The sequence below is a fragment of the Amia ocellicauda genome, chromosome 16, assembly GCF_036373705.1.
Source record: "Amia ocellicauda isolate fAmiCal2 chromosome 16, fAmiCal2.hap1, whole genome shotgun sequence".
Lineage (NCBI taxonomy): Eukaryota > Metazoa > Chordata > Actinopteri > Amiiformes > Amiidae > Amia > Amia ocellicauda.
The window spans coordinates 14428060-14441563 of record NC_089865.1 but is presented as its reverse complement, the minus strand read 5'-3'; the positions used below and the strand labels follow the sequence as shown (position 1 = coordinate 14441563).

The window sequence follows — 13504 nt, the reverse complement described above, 5'->3', positions numbered from 1 at the left end:
GAGTCTCAAAATAACATATATCCCTTTTCGTAGCCTTTGCCCCTACAAAATGTTCAATTAGTAATAGAGGCTTCAATTTACATATGATTCTTACAATTATATGGTAACCTTAAAGCATAGCTCAAGGTTAATAATCACTCAGAAGCCCGTTGCAGCTGTTCAATCCATGATGATGGCCACAGCCTGACATTTCTAACTAATCTGAGAAAACTGTTATAAACTTTAACGAGCCAGTTTACTTAACGCATCATTGCTTTGCATATACAATGAAATCAGTGCACAATGAAAACTACAGAAACTATTCTGTTTTAAATGTTATAGTGTTCTAATAGGGTTTAATTTCTTTATGATTAAACGGTTTCATTTAGTCTCATTGGAAGATGGCTTCCATCTTGACAAAATAACATCAGATAAAAAACAGCCATTGGTTGGTTTTAGTTTCACACATAACCTTTCACACATTATAATCCAGTCTCTAATTCACTCCATGTGTGAATTTGATTGAGTGCATAAAAGAGGTTTCTGCTCCACACTGAAAATGTGTTCTTGTTCCAGATCTTGTGATCCTAAACTGAAGAGCATATTTAGATAAAAGTTACAAGTTTTAGTGGTGACATAATTGTACATTGCACAGTTAAATGAAAACATTTCTTTATATGGCAGTGGCCAAAGAAGACTATCATTCTCTATTTTTAAACAACCATTTAATTGAAGAATTTCCTGAAAGGTCTATCGCTATACTTTGAAAAATAAGGAATATGATTTCTTAAAAGATTTCTTTAGAAAACTACAAGGCAACAAATCTAAAACCACTAAATGTTAAAAAAAAAACATTACTGTGTCAATAATCAAAATGAATATTCTCTTACCAGTACTCTTCAGGGTCAAACTAGTCCCAAAATTAATCACTGCATAATTCCTTAAAGGTAAGAATGGCAAGTCCCCTGGGTGACTACATATAATTGTGTTCAGCTAAATTAAGAATAAACAAACAAAAAAACATACACAAGAACCAACACCCATGGATTTCATATTCAGTGCAAAGATCCCATGATGGCATATAAACATCCCAAATAAATAACTATTAGATAAATGGCCAATCAAGTACCTGAAAACTAATATCTGGCCTTATATATAGGCCCTTATTCTTCATAGCTTTCAACACTCTTCAAAAACTGCCTCTGTATATTGTGCAGTTTTTTTAAAGCGCAAAAAAGTAATTGTTTTTCTATCAAGTCTCACCTGCCTGGTCAGTTGTTCAGAATGAGTTGTATTGCTTTAGAAAGTCATTTTTCTTCCACTAATATAAGTTCTTAGCCTTCAAGTAAAATTAATGTTATCTAGAAGAGACTGATATGTAATTAGTCTTGCTGGCTAAAACACCACAGACACATACAACATATTAAAGCATTAAGTCGGGTCAGAAAATCCTAGTAAAATCTGTGAAGAAATTGAAAATAGGACATAACTGGTTATACATAAAACAAGGCCAAATTCAAGGGTTTAAAAACATACACTAAATATGCTTATAACACATCATGGACAAACAAGTTGTTACTTCTCATAATAAAGTAACATTCACACACAAGCATGAACCAAAGTTTAGGAACATTTCCAAGACACTGGAGGTATTTGGCGATGTTGAGGAAGTCTACAGTCAGGTACAGAACAACATGCACGGTGAATGGCATTACTGTGTGAAACTCTCATCTGCAGAGATGTATAGGGACCTTGTACCAGTGTTGTAAGTTGTGTTTAGGTAAAAATAATTAAACATGTCATGTTTCCCTTCAAACAAGATAATACACAAGATGACTAGCTGACATTCTAAAATGTTATATTACAAATTCAAAGAATTCAAAGAACACATCAAAAGTATCAACAGAGAAGGCAGAATCAGTTGCCAGCCTCACTCAAGATTTTGGGGGTATTATGGTGGGGAACCTTGCTACAAATTACATAATCTGCATTGGTTCTAGTTTTTAGCTTTTGAAACAGTTACAAACTAAAGGCCTTTGCACACTGGAGCCGATGATGCATCTGAATTTTACGTGCGTGAAAAAGAGGAAAAAAACGAGTGTGTGCCTCCTTATCCCACCTTGAACACAGTCAGTCATTGTCGAATGACAGTGATGCATCAATTTTGAAATTTAAACGAGTTAGATTCGATTCCGATTTTACGTACTTCAGAAATTACATCGACCAATGAAAAACGACAGGTAGACATGTGGATAGATGCACTGTCGTCCAAAAACACGCAGGTTTTTTATGGCTATGCTAATTCAGTACTTTTCATTTGCTGGCTAAGAAATAATTTAACCTAATTACTTAATCATGCCTTAGAAATTATAGCACATTTTTTAAAACAGGTCTATATATATTCTTTAACTTCTACCTACACTGACAATTGTACATTTCTAAAATTATATCTTCAAAAAGCACATTTTAATACATCTATTTTTGATACATAGATTCTCAGCTGTTGGGAATGAAACACTACAGCCGTCTGTGAAGAATTAATTAATTCCCCCCTCGCCCCCAAGCAGTGCAATGACCTACCAACTGAGGTCAGGAGCAGTGTCCACCTTCCGGCATCCGCTCGAGACACATCTGTTCAGACTGTACCTGTGATACTGCAGCCTAATCTCCTGGACAGCTCAGCGCTCTTGTGCCTATGCACTTGCTTATTTAACTATACTCCATCATACTCTTGATTACTTACGTATTTTTAGCTCTATCATTTAACTGTAATGTCTCCTATGCCTACCCGACTCCTTAGCACATACCGGGGACATAACTATGACGTTTGCTCTTTTTAGATCATTGTATTACGATGTATGCTTATTATATTATTTTCTGATTGTATTTACTGCACTTTGTCATGCTTTGAAATGTTTCTTGTGAAAAGATTAAGCCGCCCTACGTAAAGGTGTCTGCAAATAGAAAACAAAAGTGTGAGGAAAGCATTGCCAACAATCAGACAGTTGTATGCTTGGATACAACTAAGTAAAATAAGAAAATGCATTCTGGAGAATGAATTATCTCCTTTCAACAGAACATCACTCAACTTTGTTCTGCAATATATTATAACATGTATCTATGTATTAATTTATTTTTCATATACTTCACATTTCTTTCTGAAAACTACACTGATTTCTTAAAAATGTTCTGATAAGACAAAAAATATGGGCTGTTGTAATAAAGGATTTTAAACATCTGATACGCGCATTGTACCACATATGCAGATTTCTACAAAGCCGAATTTACGGAGCCAAGTAATTTGCATAACAGTGACTAATTGTGTGGGAGAAATTCAAAAACCTTTATTAAATACATATTGATTCCTAAATGCATTGCACTAGCTTTAGCAGATAATCTTGACTGCGGCAATTAATTTTCTAAATAAACACATGCACTCAACTCCCTAAAGGCAGAAAACCCTATTAATGTACTCTAATGCTCTGAGAGTCTCTTGCAAAATAACTCTGCTTGAATTTAAATTAATCTACAGGACATAAAAAAGTAAACATGCAAAGGGTTAATGTCTCCACTTCAGAACAGATAACACAACTTAAACACCCAAATTAATAAATTATGTAACAGACGCTGGTATAACAGGTTACCTATAAAAGGGTTTATAACCTCACAAAGCGTAGTCAACATTTGTAATCTTATTTAAATAAAAACATCTCTTATTATCACTGCAGTAAACTATATCAAAGGCTGCAAGTAAACAATGTATTAATTGGCTATCCTTCATTTGAGGCTGCAACCAACAAGGTATAGAGATAACGTCAGGGGAAATTGTAACTAGTGAAATGTGTATCTGCAGATGTATAAGCATTTCTTGCTGTCTGACATCTGCAGGTCAATGACTTTCTGAAGTGTTCTTTTATAATAGTATTCTTGTAGACTCTCATACTTTATAATAGTTGTGTTTGATTGTGTTAAGATGAGTTTTGTATGGTCTTCTTGACCAGGTCAGCCATATTGATGTCGTTATAAATGAGCCAGTAGATGCTGTTATGAATATATAGATTGTTGAGGATGAACAATTGGGCCAAGGTTTGAATGGTAAGAAACAGTGATAATATTCTACTATCTTTACACACGTACAGCAAAAATAGCAAGTTGGAAATATGGCTTCAATTTCCATTGCATCAAGGAAGATCTGATAATAAGCAGTAATCCTATTGGCAAAAGTAATTTAGAGAGGGTGCAACTATGAAATTGCAAGTGAGCTTTTGTAATATCAGCATAATTGCATGTGTGTGTGTGTAATGTACCTGGCAATCAGAAATGTGAATTAAATGTAAATGAAATAGGATTATAATACAGATTATAATGTTTACCTTCAAAAAGTGAAAAACAAATCTAATACTGTAGCCTAAAGACTAATATACTGATTTTATTCATTCTGAGAAACATATCAAGTCTCCTTTTGCACTATATTTAAAATAATGCTGCTCTCTTAAAACCTAGGTTGGGATGTCCTTGGCCTCAGTAATAGGACACAGACAAAGGTCCTCCTTCAAATGAAAAGGACAAGAGCTTAATTGAATGGTAATGGATCTAACATGACAAGTGTTGCCGACTTATTTTTTCAGTGTGGTCTGAAGGGTAGACAAAGATGAGAAACGCATTGATTGCAGAGGCACTCAACAGAGCAGCTGATAAAACAGGCACCTACTACAGCCCTGTTGATTTACACATCCCTCCTTGCTATCCGTATTGATTAGAGTGTAGGTAAACTAAATGTATAACAGTGATATAATAAGATTTTTTAAAATGTAAGACGCACTTTCAACATGTTTGCATTGGCGGTGCACAGTATTCAGGAAACGTGCCATTGTGAGGCATGAAGTGAGTGCAGTAAATTAAGGGCCTTTCCGAAGAATCAAGAGGTTTCAAAGAATTAAAGCAAGAATGCCCTGAGCACTTCAGGTCAATGGTTAGCCTCCTCTCTAGGGTGTAATTAGTTTTTTTTTTTCTTCTTTTTTATCTCAAAGAGACACCTTGGCACAACTGATATAGCACTGACAGAAAAAACTAAAATCTTGGCAGTGAACCATAAATTGACCATTACCATAAAAAGCACTGCTAAATGAGAAACCATGTGCTTGGTATAAACCTAATTTCATGCTTTCAAAGCACACAGCAGCTTGAAGTGAGATAGCGGCTGGGGGAGTTACAACAACAGATTGGGCAGCACAACTGGTTTGTTTGTGATGTCGACCGCTTAGCCAAGCTTTCCACGTAATGACAGAAAACAAATATTCTCCGATATTGAGCTCAACATACAAATACTCCTTTATCTTCTCCATGCTGCAATCTATAGATTCACGGTCAAACAAATTAAAACAAAGAGCTAACAATCAGACCTGTACACAAGTCAGACAAACAGGCTAACGGAGGTCTTCTTCCCAGTATGCCTTTTAAAATCACAGGTTAGCTTTAATTTTCATCAAACACATTAAACTTTCACATCATGTTTCCTTCAGTTAAAGAGGCATAACATTATTGATAGAAATCAATACAGGATTATCAGCCACTCATTGTTTATAGCTAAGCAGAGCATACAAACAAAGGTTGTTGCAAGAGTATCGTAAGAAAATAGTATAAGTGAAACTAAAGTCTAAAATTGACTATTTACATGGGGTGTATACACATTATTCATGTTGTTAAAAGATAAACTCTTCTGTAGGATACTAAACCATACTGGCAATGTGATAACAATGGGATTTATAAAACCAGTTACTACATAATTAGAGGCTACGCTATTCATTACATCACATAAGTTTTTATATTAACCTTAGAAAACCTCAACACAGGGATGGCAACACCCAAGGACAACACAATTTCACATCCTGAGGATTTGGTAAGCTGCAACGAGTACCTTTCTAATTGATACGACCCAAATTCCTCCAGTACAACTTCAAATTATTACAGTGGTTTATTTATAGACAGCTAAAAATAAGTAGAGGGTTTGTAATTATTCTTACTCAATTCCATATTGCTGAAATAAAACAAAACCCATATTTTTATTAAATTATTAAATGAATACATTTTTTTTTAATCACTGAATATAATGTTCATATTTTTGTTTTTAAAAGCAATTTAAAAGGCAAAACCAAAGGTACTGAATATGCAGTAGAACCGAAGATTTTCAACATCAAACTCAGAGATGTACAACACATAGAAAAGCATAAATATATCAGATAAGTAGCACATAAGGTTTTTTAAATACCACATTATAATATAAAGAGCAGCAGGAGCATGAATACTGTAGAGCTACTGTAAAGCACTGATGAAATCAACAAGAACCAGAAAGGAAAAAAGGCATTTTTACATAAATAATGCTCACCTCTGTTTAGAAAGCTGGTCCACATCTTCACAGCAGTATGTATTTGCACAATGCTAAACAGCTTTTTTTTTTTTTTTTTTTTAAAGGAACCAATCCAAAAATGCAGACAGTGTGGTGTGTATAGCTAGAGAGCCTTGACTTCAACCCTTATCATCTGTGTGACAATATACTTTAAGATCAATGCAGCTCCAAACCTCCCCAGATGCTGGTTCATTTCACTACTCATTGAAAATCCCTCACAAACTGGCAACATTTTAGAGGAGGACAGGCACGTGTAATCACCCAGTTGTTAGAAAAAGGAAACAAAAAAGGCAAAGCAATTTCAGTTCCAGTTCTTGACGCTCATTGTGATGCTAGAATCATAGGAAGCATTACACAGAGAAACAAGCAAGCACAAACCTGATTCCACACACATACAAGCTCTTGTGAACGTAGCCACTAAACCACGAAAATCTATCTTTATAAACGGCTCCGCGTGTTTACTTGAACCACAGTGAATGAAGATTCATGTGTGTGCATTGTGCTGAAAATAATGCTCCACCTCTCTACTTTGAGCAGCTGATACTATGAGAAATCAATGGCAGATATAATTTCAATGGCTTGCTAAGAAAAAGATGATAAATTTAAGGGCTGATGACTTATCACTGTAAGGGTTGCAGCAAATCAGAGTAATTGCCAATCTTGGGGAAAAAAAGAAAAGAAAAAAAAACACGGCAGACAGACAAGGGATGTCATTAGTAATGACAAATGAAGTGAATACAGACTTGTGTGAAATGGCACATCGGAGTAAATGAGAATCAGGGCTTATGAACCTCTATGTGCTAGTTATTTAACAAATGCTGTGACTAAAGGCAATGAATACTGCCACCAGTTGCCAAAAAACATACTTACAGTATGTAACTGAATATTCACTCAGGATGGAGTCGCAGCTGCATGACAAATGTCACATGGTGATATCAGAGTTACATCAAGTCATAAATTTAAAGGTAAAGTAACACCTGCACTTTTTTTCTCTGCTTAAAGTAGCATCGAGAAAATGCAGTTTCTACTTTTCTACAAACCTACAGTGCCAAAGAAAAGCTGCACTTTCTGTAAGATTATCTTCAAAAACATCTACCTTAATAACCGTCTTTCCCTTCGAGATCCCTGCTGCAGTCTTAAACTCGCATCCCATTTAAGAGGGAATCGGAGAGAAATTAAGGCTTCGTATTGGTCTTGACAATTTGTCAAACTCCTCAAGAAATCTAGTTTATTAAGTAGAAACAGTTCCCATGGAGGATGTAACGGGATGCAATTATGTTCCGGTAAATGCATGTATAGCCAATACAAATTTAAATATTCTGGTATATACAGCTAACAAGATTACATTTTATAATTTGTACCTGTAACACAACCTATTTTCCTAAAACACTCTATAGAACAAACAAATATAGTATCTCTTTATTGATTATATCTTGATTTCCCCCTCACAAGCAAACTAAACTGAAGACTGAAAACAAAAATCCAAATATGGGTCAATATAATGTCTCCAATGGTTATTATTCCAAGTAATACCCATTGATTACTTCAGAATTATTACAACTATCTGCTTTACTCAACCATTTCATCTTCTTATGCTCAAGTGCAAAATATGTTTTCATAATTAGTTATACCTGAGCATTTCATCACAAATTCCTAGGCACAACAGTTTAAAAGTAATTGTATTAACCTATTTGTTTTTCATATGCAACATAGACAAAATAAAATGAACTTTTACTTCACCCTTCTTTTGTGTCTCTATGCTTCACACTGTCCTGCTGCCTTACCCTCCTGTCTCTAGTCCCGGTCTCTGGCATTGTGTAATATTTACAGACCATTGCATACAAAGGATGCCCCTAGTCTGCTTGGTTACTCAGTCAAAACACATCTTCCCTTGCTGTGAGGATGAGTGACACCAAAGTTGGCCAGGGAGAAATCCCATCATGCTTTGAACATGTCATTGTAGCATTCGGTTGTTTTACATTGTATAACTCATTTATACACTCAGTAAAGATTAATATAGGAATGGATTTTCAAAATCGGTAGCCTAGATTTAAAACGCCTTCATATTTCAATGCAGATTCTGTGCCATAAATCAGAATTTACAATGCAAACTATAACCAAAGTATGCAAATGTAATGGTTTTTTTTTTTTCTGGTTTTGTTTTTTGTTCGGGTTCAGTTTTTGTTTGTGTCTACCTCAATGAAAGTGCATCCTGCAGGGACAGACAGACAGGCGCATGGAGTTCAGCAGGGACCATACAGTACGTCAACAGGGCTTGGCACAACCCAGCGCTGGGATAAATAAAGCAGATCTGCTGCCGAGAGTCAGAGCCACATCAGCAGGCATCCTGGAAGCAGCTGAGATTGTGATGGGTACCGCCAGTGCCAAACAGAAAGGGAGAGGGAAAGTGAAGGCAACTCCTGCCAACCCTAAGCTGCTTAATAAAAGAGCATCCTTCTTGCCAAGGTTGTACTTAGAGGATAAACGCAAGGTCCTTTTTTCTCTTTGTCCTGTATGTCATATTTACTGCACTAGAGACAACTGTTTTTGTTTAAAATATTTATCTCGCAGCACAACATGAAGACAGATAGAGAAACCGCATCAACACACCAAAAAAATATTTTAAAAAGGTGCCACTCTTTGTTTACTTTAGTGCATAATAACAATTTTAACTGGAAATTGGTCAAGGACTGACAAAATCAAATGAAAATGTGAATTCTTAGAAAAGAAAACCTTTTAATCTCACCCCTGTTCCCTGTCAGTTATAAAGATATTCTGAATTGAAAACAGAAGTCCCCACCCACTTATAGGTATTAACACAATTCCCAGGTTCCTTGTCAGCCCACACCTCTATTATATCAAAAGCAGTCTTTCAGAGGTATTTACATTGCAAACATATCCGCACCAGGTCCACCCTATTCTTTGCACATTTGCGAGAGGCAACATATCTCCACCGTTCTCTAATTAATGCATTCCCTGACAAATCAAATTACATTTTTGCACTGCTCAACATTAAGGACTGCAAACAACATGTGAGAGAAATGGAGGAAAAATTAGAAGTCTGTTTTCTTAAACAACTCAGAGGTGTTGGGCCATATGTTGTTTGATATATTGTGCTATTGGACACAAAGTTGTTAGTCACTAATTGCATATTAAATTATATTACTGTATTATTTGTATTATTATTCATATTTATCTAAACTTGATTTCCATTTAAATTTTGTAAATTACACACAAATACATTTTCAAAGGAATCACAATGTGCAACAGTAAATCATGAAATTTAAAATTAATGTGATTGAATGAAGAGATTAACTGAATTACTAAATAATATTAACTGTAATGACAATACAAAATATTATTAAACACATACCAATAATGTTTAACTGTTATTAACAAAATTTAACTATCAGACCTTTAAAGAAAAGGACTAAAGCCAAGCCTTAGATCAGTTTAGTAGTTTAGTTTGCAGACAACTTTAGTGGGGAGAAGTCCGTTTATAAAGCAGATGTAAAACATTACACTTCATTTGAAAGTGTTTACATTTTCAGGTAAATTCACTGAGAAGTCAAATAAAATAAAACACTCACACAATGCAATCCTTTAATGATATCATAAACAATAAATAAGCATTTTGTGTTAACATGAGCCATTTAAGTATAGCCAATTTGCAACAACAAAATTGAGAGGATTGAAATCAAAAGAGATTTAATAAATGAAAATATCAAGCACCAGCTGTTACTTGATTAGGTTCTCTACCTCTCTGTCACAGTCAATTGCAAGCTGTTTTAAAGAAAAATTGCCAGCTCTCTGATTATGTATTTCTGTTAACATCAAACCACTCGCAAATTAAGTATTAATACACAAAATAGCAACAATTGTCCAACATACCAAAGACTTTAGTGTGTGAAACTATTGACCATTATACAGACATTTTGGATTTTGTTCTAAAAACAGTATTACTACTTAGTACAGAAAATAATAATAGTTTATATATATTATTTATATAATAATAATAATAATAATAATAATAATAATAATAATAATAATAATAAATAATAAAGTAGCTTATAGTCATTTCTCATTTAATTGATAATGCCACCATCAAAATGATAGGATAATTATTACAATTAAATCAAGATAAACTTAATTCCACCATTATAAATCTAGTCCATGTTAATAAGAAACAGATACATATATGCTGAAATCTAAAACTATTACAAGATCTTACCAGGACATTTTCTGGGATTACATTTATCAAAATGTTTATGCTGCCATCTAGTGACTGCTTGACTTTTTAAATATTAAAAACCTAACACTGAGCAATAACTTTAATAGACAGTGTAGACATCACAATGAATTAATGATACACTCTATCCCAGATACACCTTATCAAAATAAATGACATTAAACACATGCCTTCGAGGAACAAAAGTACATGAGGAATGCTTAACTCAAAAGGCAAGCTCACCATGCTTTAACCCAAGAGAACATATTAAAAATCAGATCAAACAATTAGGAGGATAAGATTTTAGAAAAAAAAAAATATATATATATATATATGTGCCATTGAATCTCAAATTCATTCTCCATCAAAGAATCCTAGTATGTTTCCATTTTTTTACACAGTGACAGTGAAATCGTCTGAACATCAGCACCTAACACTAATTGAAAACCAGAGCTGATACACTAATTGGTTCACATGCAGCAACTTTCACTGAATACTTAAAAGCAGAAACAAATACATATTTGTTTGAGACCTCAAGAGCTGGAAAGCAGCTTTCACCATTTCATTTTCATAACCTACCCTTATTCTTCTACCCAAATAGACTTCGAAAAAATCACAGCTAAATGACTGTAAATGGGATGTTCAACTTGTATGTTAGCTTACTGAAAATACTGAAAAGAACAATGGGTTTGAGCATGGCCTCTCAATTTCCCTTTCTAACTAAATAAAAACTGTAAAAAACAATATAAAACCAAACTGCTTATATCTTATTTCCTACAGATAGTTCTTGAAAATATGAAGACATTCATTTTCAACTTTTTCTCTATAAAACAATAATGAAAGCTAGATAATACATACAGCTAGATAATGTTATGACAAATGTAATCTTAAAATGTTAGTAGATGGTGAGGCCAAGATGTAGTGACCTTAGATGTCCTCAGTGAAAACTGTTCATGCAGCAATGACATCTTGTAAGTGGTGAAATTTCCTTGGGCATAAAACCAATGCATTCTGTATATGGTTAAAAAGACCAACGGGTGACCAGGGACCAGGGTAACATCATGACTACATCTCATTAATAACACAGGATTGAGGATGAGACACAATCTGGATTTTTCTAGCACTTCTAGCTTAATTTAAATAATGCATCATCTTGGTTTATTTGTTTAATATAACCTTAGACTTACACACATGATGCATCTTCTCCCAAAAATCAGCTCCATTGTGAAAGGCTTTTCTTTTGCAGCACCACTCCAGCTCTGTATTTGGACCAGTATTCAGGACAGAGCAGTGCATGAAAGCCTTTTTCGCATGAACTGGTCCTGCAAGCCCCGAGCTCTTTTCACTCTAATTGCTCTTTACTGAGAATACATACCAGTGCAGCTTCTGTTCCTATTTCACAGGCAACTGTCAGCGCACGACAGGTACACGTGAGGTTTGACCATGGAGCACTATAGGGGCAGCAGCTGCCAGGCCTACACAATGTCTCTCTGCAGATGTTATTGCATCGCTGGCTACATATGGCAATTATAGCTTACAACATTCAAACTGCATGCTGAGTATTGCATTAAAAAAAAGGTGGAAAAAACAGCAATATACAAAAAAGCAGAAAGATACATTTTAATACACATCTGCAGAGGAAATGGGACAAAATAAAATGTTTTGGTTTATGTAAAATATATCCACTTTCTATTCCTATTAAAATATAAATTAACTGATTCAGTTCCTTAATTAAGGGTTTAAAAATATTGTAGCAATTTCTAAATGTGCACCTTTTCAAAATCACACTGTTTATATGTTAGTTTAGAACTGCATATATTGTCATGCCTACAAAAAACATCACCTTCAATTAAATCAATAAATATCAGGATGAAAAACCATAGACAACACTACAGATCACTCTAAAGTAATTGAAACTGCATTGCCTTGACATGCAAGTGTATTGGGTTTTAGAATATATTTAGTAAAGTTAGTTTTACATCATTCTTTGACATGTTTAAATTCTTATACCTGGCACTTTCTTTACATTTTCAAATACTAGTGTAGATTAAAAACAAGTGCCTCAAAGGTGTTCTTTACAAACTGATAAAAGCCATGTACAATCCAGAAGGAATAACAGGTTCTTGATGTGAGGAGCAAAATGAAAATAACAGTAATAAAAATAGGATTTCTAAAACTTCATTAAGCTGGAAAACAACGTGAAACTGTGCTGAGAGCAGAAGAAAGCAATAGATAGATCTTGGTCTAAATCAAATACAGTACATCTTCATCATTTCTATTTTTATATTGCTGCTGTGCGAGTTATTGAATCGACTGTTTTAGCCGAGATATTTTTCAAAACTAAATAATAGGGAGGACGTGCATTCCTGGTGAGCAGCACGGCCTCAGCTTTAGTCATTTCGGATACGGTGATAATTTCTGCCTACCTGTACTACTGCTGGTGACTGATGTGCTGGGGGCTGTAGCAGGAGGAAGCTTCCCATTATTAAGCTGTTTAACCCGTTTGAGGTGAGATTTCCCATTGTAATGGACCTGGGCCTGTGCAGCAGAATTCAGCTGAATGTTACAAACTTCACACAGTGAGAAAAGCAATTTCTTCTTCTCCTGGTTTATCTGCATATCCATATGACCATTGTGTGGCTCTTTGAGGTCCATGCAGTTTGTAAAGGGGATGTTCATTCTGCCATTTTCTAGGATGTGATTTGGACTCAGTGGTCTCTTCATACCTTAAAAATAAATAGGTTTGGTTAGAATGCTTTTTTGATATGATAAAGGAAAACAACTTGAAGTGGTAAAACAATGCATTTTTTATTTGATATTTAATAAACATTTCAGTATAAATAGTTAAATGGACTGAAAGACATGTGGGTGTGCCCTAAAAAACAATGCTA

The 13504-nt window shown here is 34.6% G+C and overlaps 1 protein-coding gene across 1 annotated transcript in view; it reads right to left on the bottom strand.

The window, feature by feature from the left end:
• The window catches only part of znf385b (zinc finger protein 385B), an 82082-nt gene that overhangs the window by 46173 nt on the left and 22405 nt on the right, over positions 1-13504 (bottom strand). The window contains exon 2 of the mRNA XM_066687964.1: positions 13040-13339. Within this exon, the coding sequence (XP_066544061.1) occupies positions 13040-13337 (298 nt within the window). The 5' untranslated portion in view covers positions 13338-13339. The remainder of the gene's footprint in view (positions 1-13039; positions 13340-13504) is intronic.